Source organism: Berghia stephanieae, chromosome 6, assembly GCF_034508935.2.
Source record: "Berghia stephanieae isolate SIO BIC M18660-M18661 chromosome 6, UCSD_Bste_1.3, whole genome shotgun sequence".
NCBI lineage: Eukaryota > Metazoa > Mollusca > Gastropoda > Nudibranchia > Aeolidiidae > Berghia > Berghia stephanieae.
Window position 1 is genome coordinate 13,257,303 of NC_088365.1, and position 16,960 is coordinate 13,274,262.

A 16,960-nucleotide genomic window follows, 5' to 3' on the forward strand; every position below is an offset into this window, starting at 1 on the left:
GTGATGCCTTTACATAAATCAAGGGCTGAGCTGACTCATGTTGACAAGCGAGCTATCAAAAGAGCAATCCGTTGATTGGTCAAAAACTCAGGATTTCATATAAGGACATAAGTTCTTGAAAGCGATATCCACCCACCTGTCAGTGGACAGAACTGATATGACGAAATTAGGGATCCATAAAATGTTATATCATGGTAGGCTCCACCCTCTATTTCTATTCTGGCGTAGATGTAGAAGGCGATAGCATTTCGGATGTCATAATGACTAGTGGGCAAAGGGTTAAAGCTTCCAAACAATCCCAATCGTCGTCTATCTCTAACGGGACCCGTTGGCGCAAACTCAGTAATAAGGGGTTGTTCCAATACCTAGCTTTGTAAACATATGTCCTCTTAGTCTATTGTGTCCTGTTCGGAGGCGGAATAGAGTGACTTGGCTACTTCGCTGAATGGCATGGATTGGATCCTGCTTGTTGTGTTCTAGGTGTGTGTCATTCCTGCAATATCCACTAAAATGTGCTCAAAGCGCTTTGCTTGTTTTATGCTGCATCAAAGAAGTCCCAGGTTTGAGAGTTTTTGGCAAGACGGGGCTCATTTTAATCGATAGACATTTGAAGAACAAATTTACTGGCCAAACTATAAACAAATACGTGGTTATTTTTTTCAGATGACGGCAGAAAGTTCCTTACTTCCGGTTTGTTTTTGAGACATGCTTTGGGTATCAGGTATGAGGCTCTTGGCGCTTTACATCAACATAAATCAATATCAAAGAAAGTGCATGACATCAAAAAAAAAAAAAAAAAAAAAGAAATGTTTTCAAGGATTTCTTGAACACAGACAATGAATTGGACTCCCGTATGGTCTGTGCAATGGTGTTCCATACAGACGGACCAAAATGAGAACAGGACCTTGTTTCCGCCTTTGTACGAATAAGGAAGAAAATAAAGAAAAGAAAAACAACTCGTATATTGCAGGGCACGAAGGACTCCCATAGTGGGCAGGGGAGGTACATGCTGTGTCTTCTATCACCCCATACCCGTTTTCCAATTATTTCCTGTCGTTGTCTTGGAATGAGATTACTTAGTTTTGTCCTGACCCTAGCCGGAGTTCCTAAGCTGGGAGGGAAACAGTCGAATGTATAGTTATCGTTTTTGGAGATGATATTTTTTTCCTTGTAAATAATCTCTCTGTTATGCATTGTATTATATTTTATTTTACATATTATATTATGTGATCTGTAAACATTTGAGTGTATTCCTCTTAGTGGGGGCCTGTTCTTGTGTCTGGATGAGACTTTTAGGTGATCTCAATTAAGTACTTTGATGGTGTGCTCTTGGAATCGACATCGTTTCCTATTTGAACCCGTTCCCCTTTGTCTTACCTTTTCTTGGGTGCTTTAATTGTAATTCTAGAACTTTTACTATCCCATTTCTTCTTTTTTACTGGCGCTGATCATGATATGACCTAAATATGTTGCAAGCGCCGTAAAATCCTTAAAAACAAAACAAAACAGGGCACAGAGGAACTGTTGGTAGAGGGATTTGATTGCCAAGGTCATCTGTCCGAAATGTCATGTACAGGTCATTCACACAACCAGCCACTTTAGATAGCTGACCGTTGATTGTTGCATGGTTAATGAAATGAGTCTCCATCTACCACGGCCAGTTATTATCCCATAAATAATATACAGTGTGTATTATTATATATAATCTTTGCAAGTAATGATATAGCTTTAATAATAGCACTCGATCAACGACTAATTGTCTAATGTTTCAAATGACTCAAACCACACTGCCTTACTCCCCCACCCCCCTCTCTCTCCCACCCCCCTCTCTCTCCCACCCCCCCTCTCTCTCTCCCCCCCTCTCTCTCCCTCCCTCTCTCTCTCCCTCCCTCTCTCTCTATCTCTCTCTCTCTCATTCTCTCTCCCCGAAAATGCTCATTACTCAAATTATCTCACTGTACTCAGGTCTAAAAAAGTACCTGATCGGTTGTACAGCATTGTATCGGTCTGACAAACAAACAAACAAAAAAGAAGTAATGTCGCTTAACTGGGTCGATTTCATGTTCTACATGTTAAGTTTTGTTATCGTCTTGGTGGAGTCTATTGAGTGGATATCGCTTTTTAATAGCATTAAGAATAGCACAAACAAACAAACTTATTTTGTCATAAATTAAATAGCCCCCGTGTTTTGATGGCAGCCCATCAACGTGACGTCATAGTTTTGTCGGTAAGACATTGTAATAATCTGAATGGGAATCTATAACATCCTGAATTGCGTCAAACAACCCCCCCCCCCCCTCACAACAAACACACACACACACACACACACACACACACACACACACACACACGCATACGCATTCCTCAAACACCAAATATAGATAGACAGACATTGCCCAATATAGGTAGGTCTGTCCCCCAGGGCTGTGACAATGACTGCTCGTGACCTCTCATCGGTCCCCTAGTCTACAGTGACATCGGGCTGTGTTGTATGATTAGAAACGATTAACCCATAACCCGTAATTTGTATAATTATAAAGTCAATTCATGACATTGATTCTCACACACTCCCTCTCCTCCCTCACCCCCTCCCCTCTCCGCCCCCCCTCCCCCTCCACGCCACTTATCCTCCACTTCTTTCCAACCTTACCTCCTCATTTTCATTCTCCCGAATCTCTTCTTCTTCTTCCTCCTCCTCCTCCTCCTCCTCCTCCTCCTCCTCCTCCTCCTCCTCTTCCTCAAACCATCAGCTCCTCCTCCTCCTCTTCTTCAAACCATCAGCTCCTCCTCCTCCTCTTCCTCAAACCATCAACTCCTCCTCCTCCTCCTCCTCCTCCTCAAATACTCAGCTCCCCCTCCTCCTCAAATCCTCCTCTTCCTCCTCAAATGCTCAGCTCTCCTCCTTCTAAAGTCCTCAGGTCCTTTTCCTCCTCCTGGAACTTCGGCGAAATCCCAGATTTGAGAGTGTTTGTCAAGATGAGGGCCATTTTAAACGACCGACAATATTTGAAGTTCGAGATTTCTGGCAAAATGTTAAAAACACGTTTTTCCCCCCTGCAGAATCAGAGTAGGGCAGAAATGCCCACATCGCCCATAGATGCGCTATACAAAAGTTTTTAAAAAGTGAGTGTTGCAGGCTCTTGGCTTGATAATAACAGAAAATGAAGTGAGTGCCAGAAGACAATATAGAATTTAAAAAAATTCTCGCCGATGGGGGCTCGAACCCACGACCGTACTGATACGACAACTCCGCCTGGCCGTGAGAGGGACGCCATGCAGTCGACGCCATCTACCACTCCGGATACTCACTTCATGTTCTGTTATTATACGGTGGTCTAATGTTATGAGACTGATTTCGGATCGGAAGGTCCTCGGTTCGAGCCTCGCTCGGCGCATAGTTGAGTCCTTGGAAAAAAAGGCTCTTTAATCTCATTCTCTCACCGTACTCGGGTGTAAAATAAGTACCTGGCTGTTAACACCGTTGTCTCTGTCCGGAAATAAATGTAATATCGCCTAACAGGCGTCATGTCTCATCCTATATATCGAGTGTTGCTGTTGACCAGGGACCCATTTGTAAAGCGCTTTGAGCACGTTTAGTAGATATTGCTCTATATAAAAGCTCAATTATTATTTAATATACGACCGTTTCCACCTTTTTCCTAACTGACTTCCATTGATGTAGTGATGGACCAACCGGTATTGCGGTCATGGACAGAGATCTGGTTCTGACCTGACTGGGAATCGAGGTCACCGATTTACACACACAGACAAGGGTCACCTATTTATTGGACAAGGTCAAAAATCATACTGACTTGTGAACATCTGGATATTCATAATAAAATTGATGCTATGGGTTTAGGTAAAATACTCACAACATCCGCCGCTAGCCGGATATAGATAGTTTGAAGTTTAAGTCACTCAGGTCTTTGTTATTGTTTTTTTTTTTTTTTTTTTTGCTATCCACGTTTATGAGTAATTCTCACTTAACTGTATTATCCAGACTATAAACGTTCATGGTTACACATAGTTTTGTGTGTCGGTCCGTTTTACTTCCGGATGGCAATGTTGTAAGCTTCTTAGCCAAGCGCATACTATCTATAACGTACCAACACAAAACTGTGTGTAACCTTGAACGTTTATTGTCTGATAGAATTTAGTGAAAACGAGTCACCAAATTATGGCTGTTTAAAAAACAATTTAAAAAAAGAGCTGAGTGACGTCAAATTCGTTCCATCTATTGGAATAAAGGAGCAAATGGGAGGGGAGAGAGTTGGTGGAGTGACTGAGGGGAAATACTTTGATATTAACCATAGCCATCCAAACTTAATGCCTGTCGTCCGAATCAAACAGCCTCACAGCAGGCGATGATCAGTGTCTTCAATAAGACACTGAGAAGTCGTGACGTCACACCTTCTACTCTCCAGGTTCCAAAATCATTGGAAGTTGAATACAACTCACGATTTGTTTTCTTTTGTGGCAAAAGACTGGCATTTTGACGTCATTTTTTGGTCAGTATCTGGCCATAACTGTACGAAGGTCACGCTGATACTGACCAAAAAATGACGTCAAAATGTCAGTCTTTTGCCACAAAAGAAAACAAATCGTGAGTTGTATTCAATAGTTCAGCCAATGAAATAACTTGTTTCCATGAGCACTACTAACGACAACTCACTAGACGGTGCAAAAACCAAATAATGACGTCAAACTGCCAGTCCTTTTGGATTTCAGTATCAGGCCATAACTTTACGAAGGACACGTCTTGAGGCACATCTGTGCATAGGGCATCTCCGCTTTTTCTGCTGTTTGCTGCTTTTATGGTGGCTGTATTCCGGGACAGGCCTGCCCTGCTTCCTTCATTTCTCCCATCGTACGTCCTTCGCCGGGTTTCTTTGGGTTTCCCCGGCTTTCTCTTCCCATCTGCTGCTGTCCAGTACAGCGCTGTCTTGGGAAGTGACCCTTTTTCCATTCTGGCCACGTGACGACCAAGGGCCGAAACGTTGTTTGTTTTGTGTTGTTCCCTTTATATATGAGTCACATCTACTCACTTTATTTTTCTCTCCATTTTACTGGCTCATTTAGGCACCTCTAGCTTTGGCCACATGACCCAGCCTACGCCATCTTCTTATTTTTATTTGGGTTTCTACGCTAGTGCAGTCAGCGTTCTTTAATAGATCCACTGTTTTAATTTTTGTAGGCCAAAATATGTCGAACATTCTTAGGATTACAGGGCGTAGAATAGCGAGGATGGATGATCTTTATTGACGACAAGAATAAATTTAGACTAGAAAACAAGATGCTATCACTCTGAAACCAGGCGATCTATAGATAGTATGCGCTTGGCTAAGAAGCTCATAACATTGCCATCCGGAAGTATAACGGATCAACACACAAAACTGTGTGTAATATTAAACGTTTATAGTCTGGTTAAGACGGTTTAGTGAAAATTACTCATCAACGTGGATGGCAAAAAAAAACCGAAACAAAACAACCAAAACAATAACAACAAAGACACGAGTGACGTCAACTTCATTCTATCTATAACACACAGTATGTATCCAGTCCTCCTGAACAGTGGTTTTACACTTCCAATGAGATTGGAACCAGTTTTTTTTTTTTTTTGGAGGTCACGCTTTTGATCTCTGCTTAAATTCCACCTACCCACGAAGTGTGTCATCGCAGCAGGGCATATTATTTTATAATTACCGTTTCTTCATTTTCTTTTGAAAATACAATTGTAAAGAGGAGGGCGGGATCGTTGGTATAAAAACTGGGTCAACGCCTGCCTATTGATCACATACAAAGACGGTGCCTCGATCCTATGTGCGGTAATTGATTTGATACGCCAGGTCTGTGGAGCTTCTGGTTATTGACGTCTTGCCAGGGATTACAGATAAGGAGGGCGGTGCATGAGATTGGGAAATAATAATAATAATGATAGTGATAATGATAATAATAATAATAATAATAATAATAATAATAATTTAATAATAAAATAATAATAATAATGATAATGATAATAATAAAAATAATAGTAGTAGTAGTAGTAGTAGTAGTAGTAGTAGTAGTAGTATTAGTAGTAGTAGTAGTAGTAGTAGTAGTAGTAGTAGTAGTAGTAGTAGCACTAGCAGCAGCAGCAGCAGCAGCAGCAGCAGCAGCAGTAGTAATAGTAGTACTGGTAGTAGTATTTATTATTGATATTATGAATACAATGCTAATAATACATAAAATGATAATAACCCAATGTAGACAATTCCAAACGTATCGAATCGAATCGAAATGACTGACTGGTTTACAATACCTGAAGAGGCCGATGACGTCATTGGATAGTTGGGTTGGTGGGCAAAACAGTTTGTTGTCATTGGTGTTTTGGATTTAGTTTTTTTTTGTTGTTGCTGTCACAGTTGATTTAATTCAGGTCCGTGTTTACGTAATTCATTCTTTTTTACCATTTTACTTCCATACTCTGGTAAAACACGTATTTAAAAATTTGGCCAGAAAACTCGTCCTTCAGATATCCATCGATTTAAATGACCCTCATCTTGGCAAAATCTCTCAAACCTGGGATTCCTTGAAGACCTCGCGAAATCCCAGGTTTGAGAGTTTTTGCCAAGATGAGGGCCATTTAAATCGATCGATGTTTGAAGGACGAATTTTCTAGCCAAAATTTTAACGACGCCTCTTTCCAGATCAACTGCTTAATACGATCTCCTTTTTTTTTTTTTTAAAATCCTTTTATATCGGAGATTATATTATAATCCGTCAGTTTGATTGACAATAGTGAATGTCAGTGTGCCAGCACGAATGAGGACGTCACGTAACCCCCCCCCCCCCCATTCCCCCTCCCCTCTTCACCCTCCCCTCTTCCCCCCCCCCCCCCCCCACCCCAATTCTACTACTAAAAAAAACAGCCAAGACATTATTTCACAAGTGAATTTTTATTGATAGTTTTATATATATTATATATAATATATATATATATATATATATATATATATATATATATATATATATATATATATATATATATATATTATTCTCGTTCTCTCTCTCTTTCTCCCTTTCTCTCTCTCTCTCTCTCTCTCTCTCTCTCTCTCTTTCTTTCTCCCGCCCCCCCCTTTCTCTCTCTCTATCTCTCTTCCCCCCCCCTCTCTCTCTCTTCCTCTCTCTCTCTCTCTCTCTCTCTCTCTCTCTCTCTCTCGTACTGATACAGTACAAACGATTTCGCAGACAACAAACAATGACCACCATTACCAGCACCATCGTCACAACGACAACCACCAGCAGACTTGAGTCATTAGACATCGATCTAAACAATACCGTTACTATTTCCATATGTGTGACATGGAGATTAAAGATGATTGTTATATACACTGTTTAGGGTGGATGGTGGGGAGGGGGGAGAGAGAGAGAGAGAGAGAGAGAGAGAGAGAGAGAGAGAGAGAGAGAGAGAGAGAGAGAGAGAGAGAGAGAGAGAGAGAGAGAGAGAGAGAGAGAGAGAGAGAGAGAGAGAGAGAGAGAGAGAGAGAGAGAGAGAGACTCTGGTCGAACAAAGAGAGCATTTATATAGCGCGATATCCACATTGGTTTTCAGACGTGATTGTGGTGCTGGTAATAGTCGTCGTCGGTGCCTGGGGAATCGTTCGTTCTGTATTAGTACAAACATGGAACTTTTCTGGACACCCCCCCTCCCCTGTCCAGTAGTGATCGGGTAGCTGGGTCTGTTAAATCTGGCGGAATGTACTCTGCGATAGACTAGCGTCCTATCTAAAAGGTTTAAAATGCAATTGTTATTGTCCGTTTCACGCTATAGAAACCACGATAAGCTCTCACTCCATGAGCCTAATGGCTCTGAAGGACTGTTACCACAGCCTTCGTAATCTTATAGCCTGACCGTGGCCTTCGTAAAGTTATGGCCTGATACTGACCAAAAAATGACGTCAAAATACCAGTCTTTTGCCACAAAAGAAAACAAATCGTGAGTTATATTCAATAGTTCAGTCAATGAAATAACTTGTTTCCTTGACCTCTACTAACGACAACTCACTAGACGGTGCAAAAACTAAATAATGACGTCAAACTTCCAGTCCTTTTGGATTTCAGTATCAGGCTATAACGATGGCTTCGGCCTGACACTGACCAAAAAATGACGTCAAACTTGCCAGTCCTAGAGAGTTCTTGTGTTAACGATTGTTACGCTATTACTCGGCAATATAGATAGAACGAAGATGACGGCACTCAGGTCTTTGTTATTGCTTTTTGCCTTGCTTCCGCGTTTATGAATAATTCTCACTAAACTGAATTAACCAGACTATAAACGTTCAAGGTTACACATAGTTTTGTGTGTTAGTCCGTTATACTTCCGGATGGCAATGCTTTGAACTTCCTGGCTCCAAAGCCTAATATTAGATCGTAACCCACGATCGTGGCAGTCTAATTTTAGATTATCGGGAAAGTCTGAAAATTATGAATTTCTAATTTGGGTTTTACCGATGAGGATCGCGCTCTGCTGTCCACTGCCTCCCAATACTTCAAAAAACAAAATGGCGGCGCAGAAAAAAAACCCAAACAAACAAACAATGATCATATTAGGAAATTTTTAACTTTCACCAATCTATCAAGGTTTGTTCTAGAGTTTTTATAATGCTACTTTATTTTGACAAATTGAATGGATAAACGCCTGACAAAATATCCACGGTTAAATTACAAATTGAAAGAGATGGTAGACCGAGGAGCTTTCGGAAGGCCTCCTCCCCCCCCCCCCCCCCAAAAAAAAAAAAAAAAAAAAAAAGCAACAACAACAATAAACAACAACAAAAAAAAAAAAAAAACACACCAAAAAACAAAACAAAACAAAAACAAATCAACGTGATGTCCATCTGGCACCACTCGTCTCCCAATATTTGTCGTATGATCATCATATATATTGTAATAACGTGTTTATTTTCCTCTCTGTCTTATCTACTTACTTAAAGTATGCCCTTATTCTCTCCCAGCAATACTTTTCAACAGTCGTAACGTCACTTCCTTCCTAATGACGCATGGTAACTTAGTAACACTGGCTCTAAACTATCGGAACAATGGCGGACGCCCTTATGAAATATTTCCCCGGCGAGCATAAAAGCGTATCCAGAGGAAAAAAAAACCCTATAAATTTGATCATGTTTTGACTTTTACACATTCTAATTGTTATGAGCGTAATGACCGAAACTTTTAAGACTTTTTGAAAAATGAGCATTTACAGGCCTGCTACCAAAAGTTCTTAGAGATACGAATGTTGGCTCCAGCTACAGAACTGCATTCGCCTCTTCTTCTTCATCATCATCATCATCATCATCATCATCATCATCATCATCATCATCATCATCATCATCATCATCATCATCATCATCATCATCATTGCCTTTTTCACCCTGGGTCAGGGTATAGGCCACAGACAAACAGTTTCCATCCTTCTCTATCCCGAGCTAACATTTTAATCTCATTCCAGGTCTTACCATTTCTCTGTATATCAGCTTCTTTAATTCTTCTCCATGTTCCTCGTGGCCGTCCCGTTGATCTTCTGCCCTGAGGGTTCCAGTCCAATACTTTCTTTGTTAGAGTGGAGTCATTCTTTCTAAGCCTCTTGGATTCAATAAATATTATAGAAAAGGACAGTTAAGTTGCTTCGAATCATCGCGATATTTTCTTTAGAACTTTGGAGCTTTTTTGGATCATGTTGAGGGCAAACTATTTATTTCTAAAACTATTTAGAGTGCTTTTTTATTTTGCTATATATATATATCTGTCTCTCTCTCTCACTCTCTCTCTCTCTCTCTCTCTCTCTCTCTCTCTTACTCACTCTGTCTCTCTCTGTTACTCACTCTCTCTCTCTCTCTCTCTCTCTCTCTCTCCCTCTCTCTTCCCCCCCCCCCCTCTCTCCCTTGGGAATTACGAATATTTGAAATTTCAAGTTGACAGCCCTGTTGATATAATAAAGTAGCAAACGAGGCAAAATTGTTCTCTCTCTCTCTCTCTCTCTCTCTCTCTCACTCTCTCTCTCTTTCTCTCTCTCTCTTTCTCTCTCTCTCTCTCTCTCTCTCTTTCTCTCTCTCTCTCTCTCTCTCTCTCTCTCCTCTCTCTCCTGTCTGTGTGTCTCTCTCTCTTGTTTTTTTTTGTTTATTTGCAGATGTCGTGAATTCTTGGGCAGGTCAAGTTGTTTGTTGTGATACGATATTAGTCAGTGTTATCAGTCTGAGGTGAAATAGGCTATCGTCATATCATATCTATGAGGGTCGTAACATTATCAGATATGTCGTGTGCGTGTGTGTGTGTGTGTGTGTGTGTGTGTGTGTGTGTATGTGTGTGTGTGTATACGTTACGCACTCACATATTTACACGCGTTTGTGTGTATGTGTGTTTATCGATAGTGGTGGTGTCGGTTACTGAACACCTTAAACCAAAGCCCTCTCAAGTTTGCCATGTCTAAAACCAGACGACCTGCCGACTGTTACGAAAAACTCGTAGAATTACGAAATTCTGGGTCCAATTTTAGAACTTCATGAGCATCTTTAGGTCATCAAAACTTAATGAAAATGACAAATTATGGTGCCAAACCACATCATTTTAAGGATTTAAAAGTATTATTTAATCCCTGTGAGGGTAAACTGTGGATTGTTAAAACTTAATGAAAATGACAAATTATGGTGCCAAACCACATCATTTTAAGGATTTAAAAGTATTATTTAATCCCTGTGAGGGTAAACTGTGGATTGTTAAAATAAACTAGATCGACTATAATCGTTATCTCCTAAAACTACGAATTTTGTAATTTTCAAGTTCGCAGGTCTCCTTCAACGCATCCAGCATATTGAACATCCTGAATGTACTTGGTAAAACAATATATTGGAGTGGTGTCAAGAAGTATTATTTGATTCAATCATTGCCAGTTATCTTCTGTCCATATCCGCCAGCAGAAATAAACGGCCCTTCAATTGATGAATGCATTTTTACGATTATCTTATATGATACATTTAGGTGTCCTCAAACAAATGGGAGCGATCTATATTCATGTTTTCGTCCAACCAAGTCATCAATCACATGATTTGTTGATGTCCAACGATTGAATATGTAACAAATGTAAACACGCTGCTTTGCTTATGAAAGTTGTAAACATACCCATGTGTCAATCTGAATAATATGACCAATAGTGATGTGAGATATTTCAAAAGCTGTGAATACTTTTCACTATGTGGGTCACTTTGAGCACCTTTTGCAATGTGACTAATGACCTCAAGCACATGGACAGGGAATATAGATCACGCCCATTACTTTGATGGCATGCTCTTGTAATCTACATCTGTTTCCAATTTGAACCAGTTCCCCTTTGTCTTATCTTTTCTTGGATGCTTTAATTGTAATTCTAGAAATTTTTACTATCCCATTTTCTTCCTTTTTACTGGCGATGATATGACCTTAATGTGTTGCAAGCGCTGTAAAACCCTTAAAAACAAATACAGTTTTGTGTGTTTGTACGTTTTATCCGGCGGGCGGGTGTTGTGAGGCTTTTGTTTGTTCAAAAAAACCCCGGGAAGATCAGCTGGTCAGGTTGTTAGACATGTAACCTTTTGAAGGCTGATAGGAGACCGGGCAAAGTGTCATTTCAGTCATGTTTGACACCGAAAGATACCGATATAATTGTTGTAAAATCGGCCATTTTGTATCAGCCACGTGCCCACCTCCCAAAGACACCCCGAGATAATTGTGCTAGGTTTGACATTGAAATCTTAAAGACTTGGTCACGATATCTCTATGGGGCTACACATGACACACTACACACTACACACGTCACACAACTTATTCTCACTCCGAGATTTGGAGTGTTATCAAAGAGTGTGTCGGTAACTGTGTTACGACTTACACACTCGTTGGTGATATCAAAACTAAATTAAGGTCTTGTGAAATTCGTTAATTATGAGTTACCATTGCCATCACCACCACAATAGTCCTCTATTTACTCTCATCGTCGCCTTCTTCCTCCTCCTCCTCCTCCTCCTCTCTTCTTCTTCTTCTTCTCCTTCTTATCCTCCTTCTCCTCCTCCTCCTCCTCCTCCTCCTCCTCCTCCTCCTCCTCCTCCTCTTCTTCTTCTTCTTCTTCTTCTTCTTCTTCTTCTTCTTCTTCTTCTTCTTCTTCTTCTTCTTCTTCTTCTTCTTCTTCTTCTTCTTCTTCTTCTTCTTCTTCTTCTTCTTTCTCCTCCTCCTCCTCCTCCTCGTCCTCGTCCTCCTCCTCCTCCTCCTCCTCCGTGACCTGACCACGTGTCTTCTTCTGTCATTTCCAGAGACAAGAAAAGAATGAGACATGCCTTGAACTCCCTGATCAAAACACCTCAGAACAATCTCAAGATATGCAAGGTAATCAATGGGATAAATAAAGGGAATTTTATTGTATTTATTTATTTTATTTTATTTTTTAAATCCACAACAATTCGGTTATCAGACCTGCAAATGAGTACACATCAGGCAGTCTGGAACACAATAAATAAACAAATAAATTAAAAATTTAGATAAATAAATTAATAATTAAAATAATGATAATAATAAAAATAAATAAATAATACAAACTGATGAAAACAATATTTGAAAAATAAATAATTAAAACTGACAGAATATAAAGGAAAATCTTTGTTATATTTACCAGAACTTAAATGTTTTTGTTGTAAAAGCTTGCTTTGCTCAACAAACTTGTGTATAGACAGAATGCGATTAATAACAAAGGGAGTTAACTTTATTTTTACATCAATTTACACGGTTCAGTCCCTTGATTAATGGACATTTTTTAAAAAATGGCCAGCCATTGATGGTACCAGATTAAAGACCTGCTATAGACAACTAACACAAATCTACTTCTTTTTATATTTTTAAAAATCTGAATTTGATGAGAACATCTGTAGTATCAATCCGAAATGCATCAAAATGCATAATTTTTACCCGGTATAAAATAAATAACAAATAAAATTCTCTTTTTTCAACCCTTAGGGGAAATTTGTCTCTAGGGTCTATTCCAACGGAAGACCGGAATAACACAGGCGTTAGCCGCAGGGCAGTGCTGCAAATTGAGCTAGGGCGAGTTGACTTGCGCAAGGCTACACAGCGCAGCAGCGGGTGATCGAACTCAGTACATTTCGGGTACGAAGCAAAGACCGTACCGCTGAGTCACGCTGTCCAGTGAATGATAAATTTATATATATTGCCTATTAAAGACGATGGATAAGAATGTGAAACTAGAGTTTTAGACCTGGATGGGGTTCCTGACCTCCGTAGTGGGCAGGGAGGCACGTATTGTCTTCCGCAAGGACGAGAGACGCATGCGCACAACCAACATGGCGTTCTCTCTCTAATAACTTTTCCGCCGGTGACGTCACAAACTATGGGTGACGTCCAATCAAAGGACGCTACTCTTCCGCTAATCTCATTCCCTATTCCCCTACATCTGTTTTCCAACATACTTTCTGTCTTTGTCTTGGAATGAGATTACTTGGTTTTGTCCTGGCCCTGGCCAGATACCCTGGCTGGGAGGGAAACAGCCAAATGTGTAGTTTAAACTCACCAAGACCATTTTCAAGATATTAACTGAAATATCAATTGAATTTTAAAACTCCAATTGGATTCAATAGTCTGATGTCACATCCGCCCAGCAACTAGCAGCTTGGTTCTAAACAAAGAAATTCGGTACTTTTTATTCTTGATGCTGGCAAGAACTTTTTCACATGTCATGTGATCAAAATGTATAAAAGTCAAAACATGATCAGATTTATAATGAGTTTCTCCTCTGGATGCATTTTTATGCTCCCCTCGGAGAAGTATTTCATAAGGGCGTCCTCCGTTCTTCCGATAGTTTAGAAGCAGTTACCAAGTTACTATGCGTCATTACGAGGGAAGTGACGTCACGACTGTTGAATCCAATTCAAAAGCGATAAATACCAAAAGTGCCTGATTGTGATGTGTATGTAGAAAGTGCCATTTATTATTATTATTATTATAATCTAAATTTTTATCCTTATCACATGATTTCAGAATGGAAGTGAGATTTACGGGTCTGATATACGTCACGACCTTCCCACAATCCTCAACTCGTGGTTCCCCGATGACGGCAGGGAGGACAGAAGACAGAAGTATGCTAATTGGTTCTTGAGCTTTGACATTATGTATATATATATATAATTATATATATATATATATATATATATATATATATATATATATATATAGATAGATGGATATGGATATGGCGCAATATCCACTTAACATGCTCAAAGCGCTTTACAAAGGGTCCCTGACCAACAGCAACCCCTAACATGTAGAACGAGACATAACGCCTATTTGGCAACATTACAATTTTTTCTTTTCGACAGAGGCAACGCTGTTGATGGTCAGGTATTCATTTTACACCTGAGTACGGTTAGAGAAAGCGAATAAAGAGCCTTTTTCAAGGACTCAACTATGTACCGAGCAAGGCTCAAACCCAGGGCCTTCCGATCTGAAAGCGATTGTCATACCACAAGACCACATAGCCGCATAGTCACATTAATGATATATAAAATATATATCAAGTTATAGAAATAATTTTCAACTTCAACTTGAATCATAGTGACATCTCCATGCAGCCGAAGATAATTGTGACTGTGAGTGTGATGGGAATGTGCTCAAGCCTTCAGTACGGTTGTATCTAATTTTCGGTTGAAATCCTTTTGGTCATTAATTCGTCATGTAATGGTGACCAGCTGTAAACTGAGTGCATTCAAGTTCCACTCCGGTCGTTGAACAACGCCACTACCACAACATCTAATTCATCTGTAGTGTTTCACTCATCCTGCTTGTTGATAAAAGGGAAACCCGAAACGTCCATTCTATCTGTTTTTTGTAATTAAATTGAAGCTTACATTCAATTTCACATTGTTATTTATTACAATATTACATGAAATCAACACCAATATAATCAGATCCCTTTCTACCGAGTCATTGAGTATCTTGACTTTCCCCGCAGTTTGGTCGGCTCTTTCATCAGCCTCATCATGGAGATTCTACTACGAGTTCCCAAAGGGGAGACAACTCCCCTTGCCAAAGAAGTGTCATCCCGTCGTGCCCGATTCCTGGACTCCGCCATCCAGACATGCAATAGTAGTACCTACGTCCATTGTGATAAAGGTAACTGTGGTGGGAAATGTAACGTACTTCCATTGTGATAAAGGTAACTAGTGGGAAACGTAACGTCTGCTATCCCGACGTGCAACAGTAGTTACGTCCATTGCGATAAAGGTAACTGTGGTCTACGTCCCTTGTGATAAAGGTAACTGTGGTGGTAAACGTAACGTACGTCCATTGTGATAAAGGTGACTGTGTTAGGAAACGTCATATCTCATGCAATACCTCAATGACAACAAAACATAGGGTTTTGAAGACCTATGCTTGGTCAGTATTATTATATGACTGTGAAAGTTGGGCAGTTGGAAAGTTGTTACAGAAGACATTAGAAGGAAACTGGAGGCAGCAGAGATGTGGTTTCTTAGAAGGATGTTAAGAATCTCATGGACAGAGAAAAAACTAATGAAGAAGTATTAGAGCAAGCTGAAACTAAAAGGTTACTAATTCACACTATAAGAAAAAAACAAATACATAATACCCCATCTGATTTCTGTCCTGCCATCAGATTATGACAAGTGCCTTCCCCTAGGATGCGTCCTGGAACGAATTCTAAGCATCCAGTCTTTAGACACCTTAGACATTGAAGGCATCTATCCCCTCTATGCCCGCATCAAACAACGAGTGGAGGACGACCCTGTTCTCAGGTTTGACTTTCTAATATATAGATAGTATGAAGTTGACGTCACTCGGGTCTCTTTTGCCATCTGTGTTCATGCGTAATTCTCACTAAACTGAACTGTATTAACCAGGCTATAAACGTTCAAGGTTACACATAGTTTTGTGTGTTGGTCCGGATGGTAATGTTGTGAGCTCCTTAGCCAAGCACATTCTATCTATTTATAGACACTCAGCTCTCGTCATTCTTGGTTATTGTTTTTAGACCTCCAGTTGAGTGATAAGTTTTCAACTAAGTTTTCTCTAACATAATATTTCAAATGTTTAAGATTACGATTACACATGTGTCAGTGCATGACATAATCAGTCGGAAGGTGACAATTTTGGATTTGCATTTTTTTTTCATTTTCTGAAAGAATATGCTCCCCAGAACTTTGTAATCTTTATTTGAAGTAAATTGGGTGATTTTTCATGAAGTTATGGTCAGATGTATGGGAAAGGTATCCAACAACTTTTCTAAAATTTCACACTTTAACTTGACTAGCTGTAAAAAATATTTAGAAGTGAAATTACTTTGATATTCCATGAAGATGTACAAACAGGGTTAATTTAATCATTTATGACAAGAATTCATTTTTAATAAAATCTGACCTTCAAACTAAACTTGGCAATATCTCATTTTAAACCTTTTCACCATCCAATTGATTATGTCACTCATGTAATATAGTTTTGTCTGTTGGTACCATTGATCTGCCTTTGTGGTATGACTATTGTCTTTGGACAGGTCGTTTTCGGACAGTTCAGTTCCTGGTTCAAGTTCTGCACTAAGCGATGCTATGTTCAGTCTCCTTGGGAGAAGGCTGTTTAGTCACATTCTCTCACCACACTCTGGTGTAAAATGAGTACTTGGGGGGGGGGGGGATGTCAGAAAACAATCTCTGACTACTACCTGGATCGATCTCAGTCCCCTTGCATGTGAAGTGAGTGCTCTACCAATTGAGCCATCGGGCACCCCTTGTCGGGATAGACTAGGTGATAAAAATCAAATTTTTATCGACAGATATGAAACTCGGCGATAATTTCTATTCTCATAGTAAAGATACAATTTTTCACATTGTAAAAGAATGAAAGTTTCATATTTCTTATCATTTCTAGTCTAAATTCACTT

The 16,960-nt window shown here is 39.8% G+C and overlaps 1 protein-coding gene across 1 annotated transcript in view; it reads left to right on the plus strand.

Annotated features, from left to right (window-relative positions):
- LOC144974503 (uncharacterized) overlaps nt 1–16,960 on the plus strand; it is a 71,548-nt gene that overhangs the window by 51,876 nt on the left and 2,712 nt on the right. Inside the window, exons 8-11 of the mRNA XM_078917420.1 lie at nt 12,315–12,387; nt 14,050–14,147; nt 15,020–15,180; nt 15,683–15,821. Of these exons, the coding sequence (XP_078773546.1) occupies nt 12,315–12,387; nt 14,050–14,147; nt 15,020–15,180; nt 15,683–15,821 (471 nt within the window). The remainder of the gene's footprint in view (nt 1–12,314; nt 12,388–14,049; nt 14,148–15,019; nt 15,181–15,682; nt 15,822–16,960) is intronic.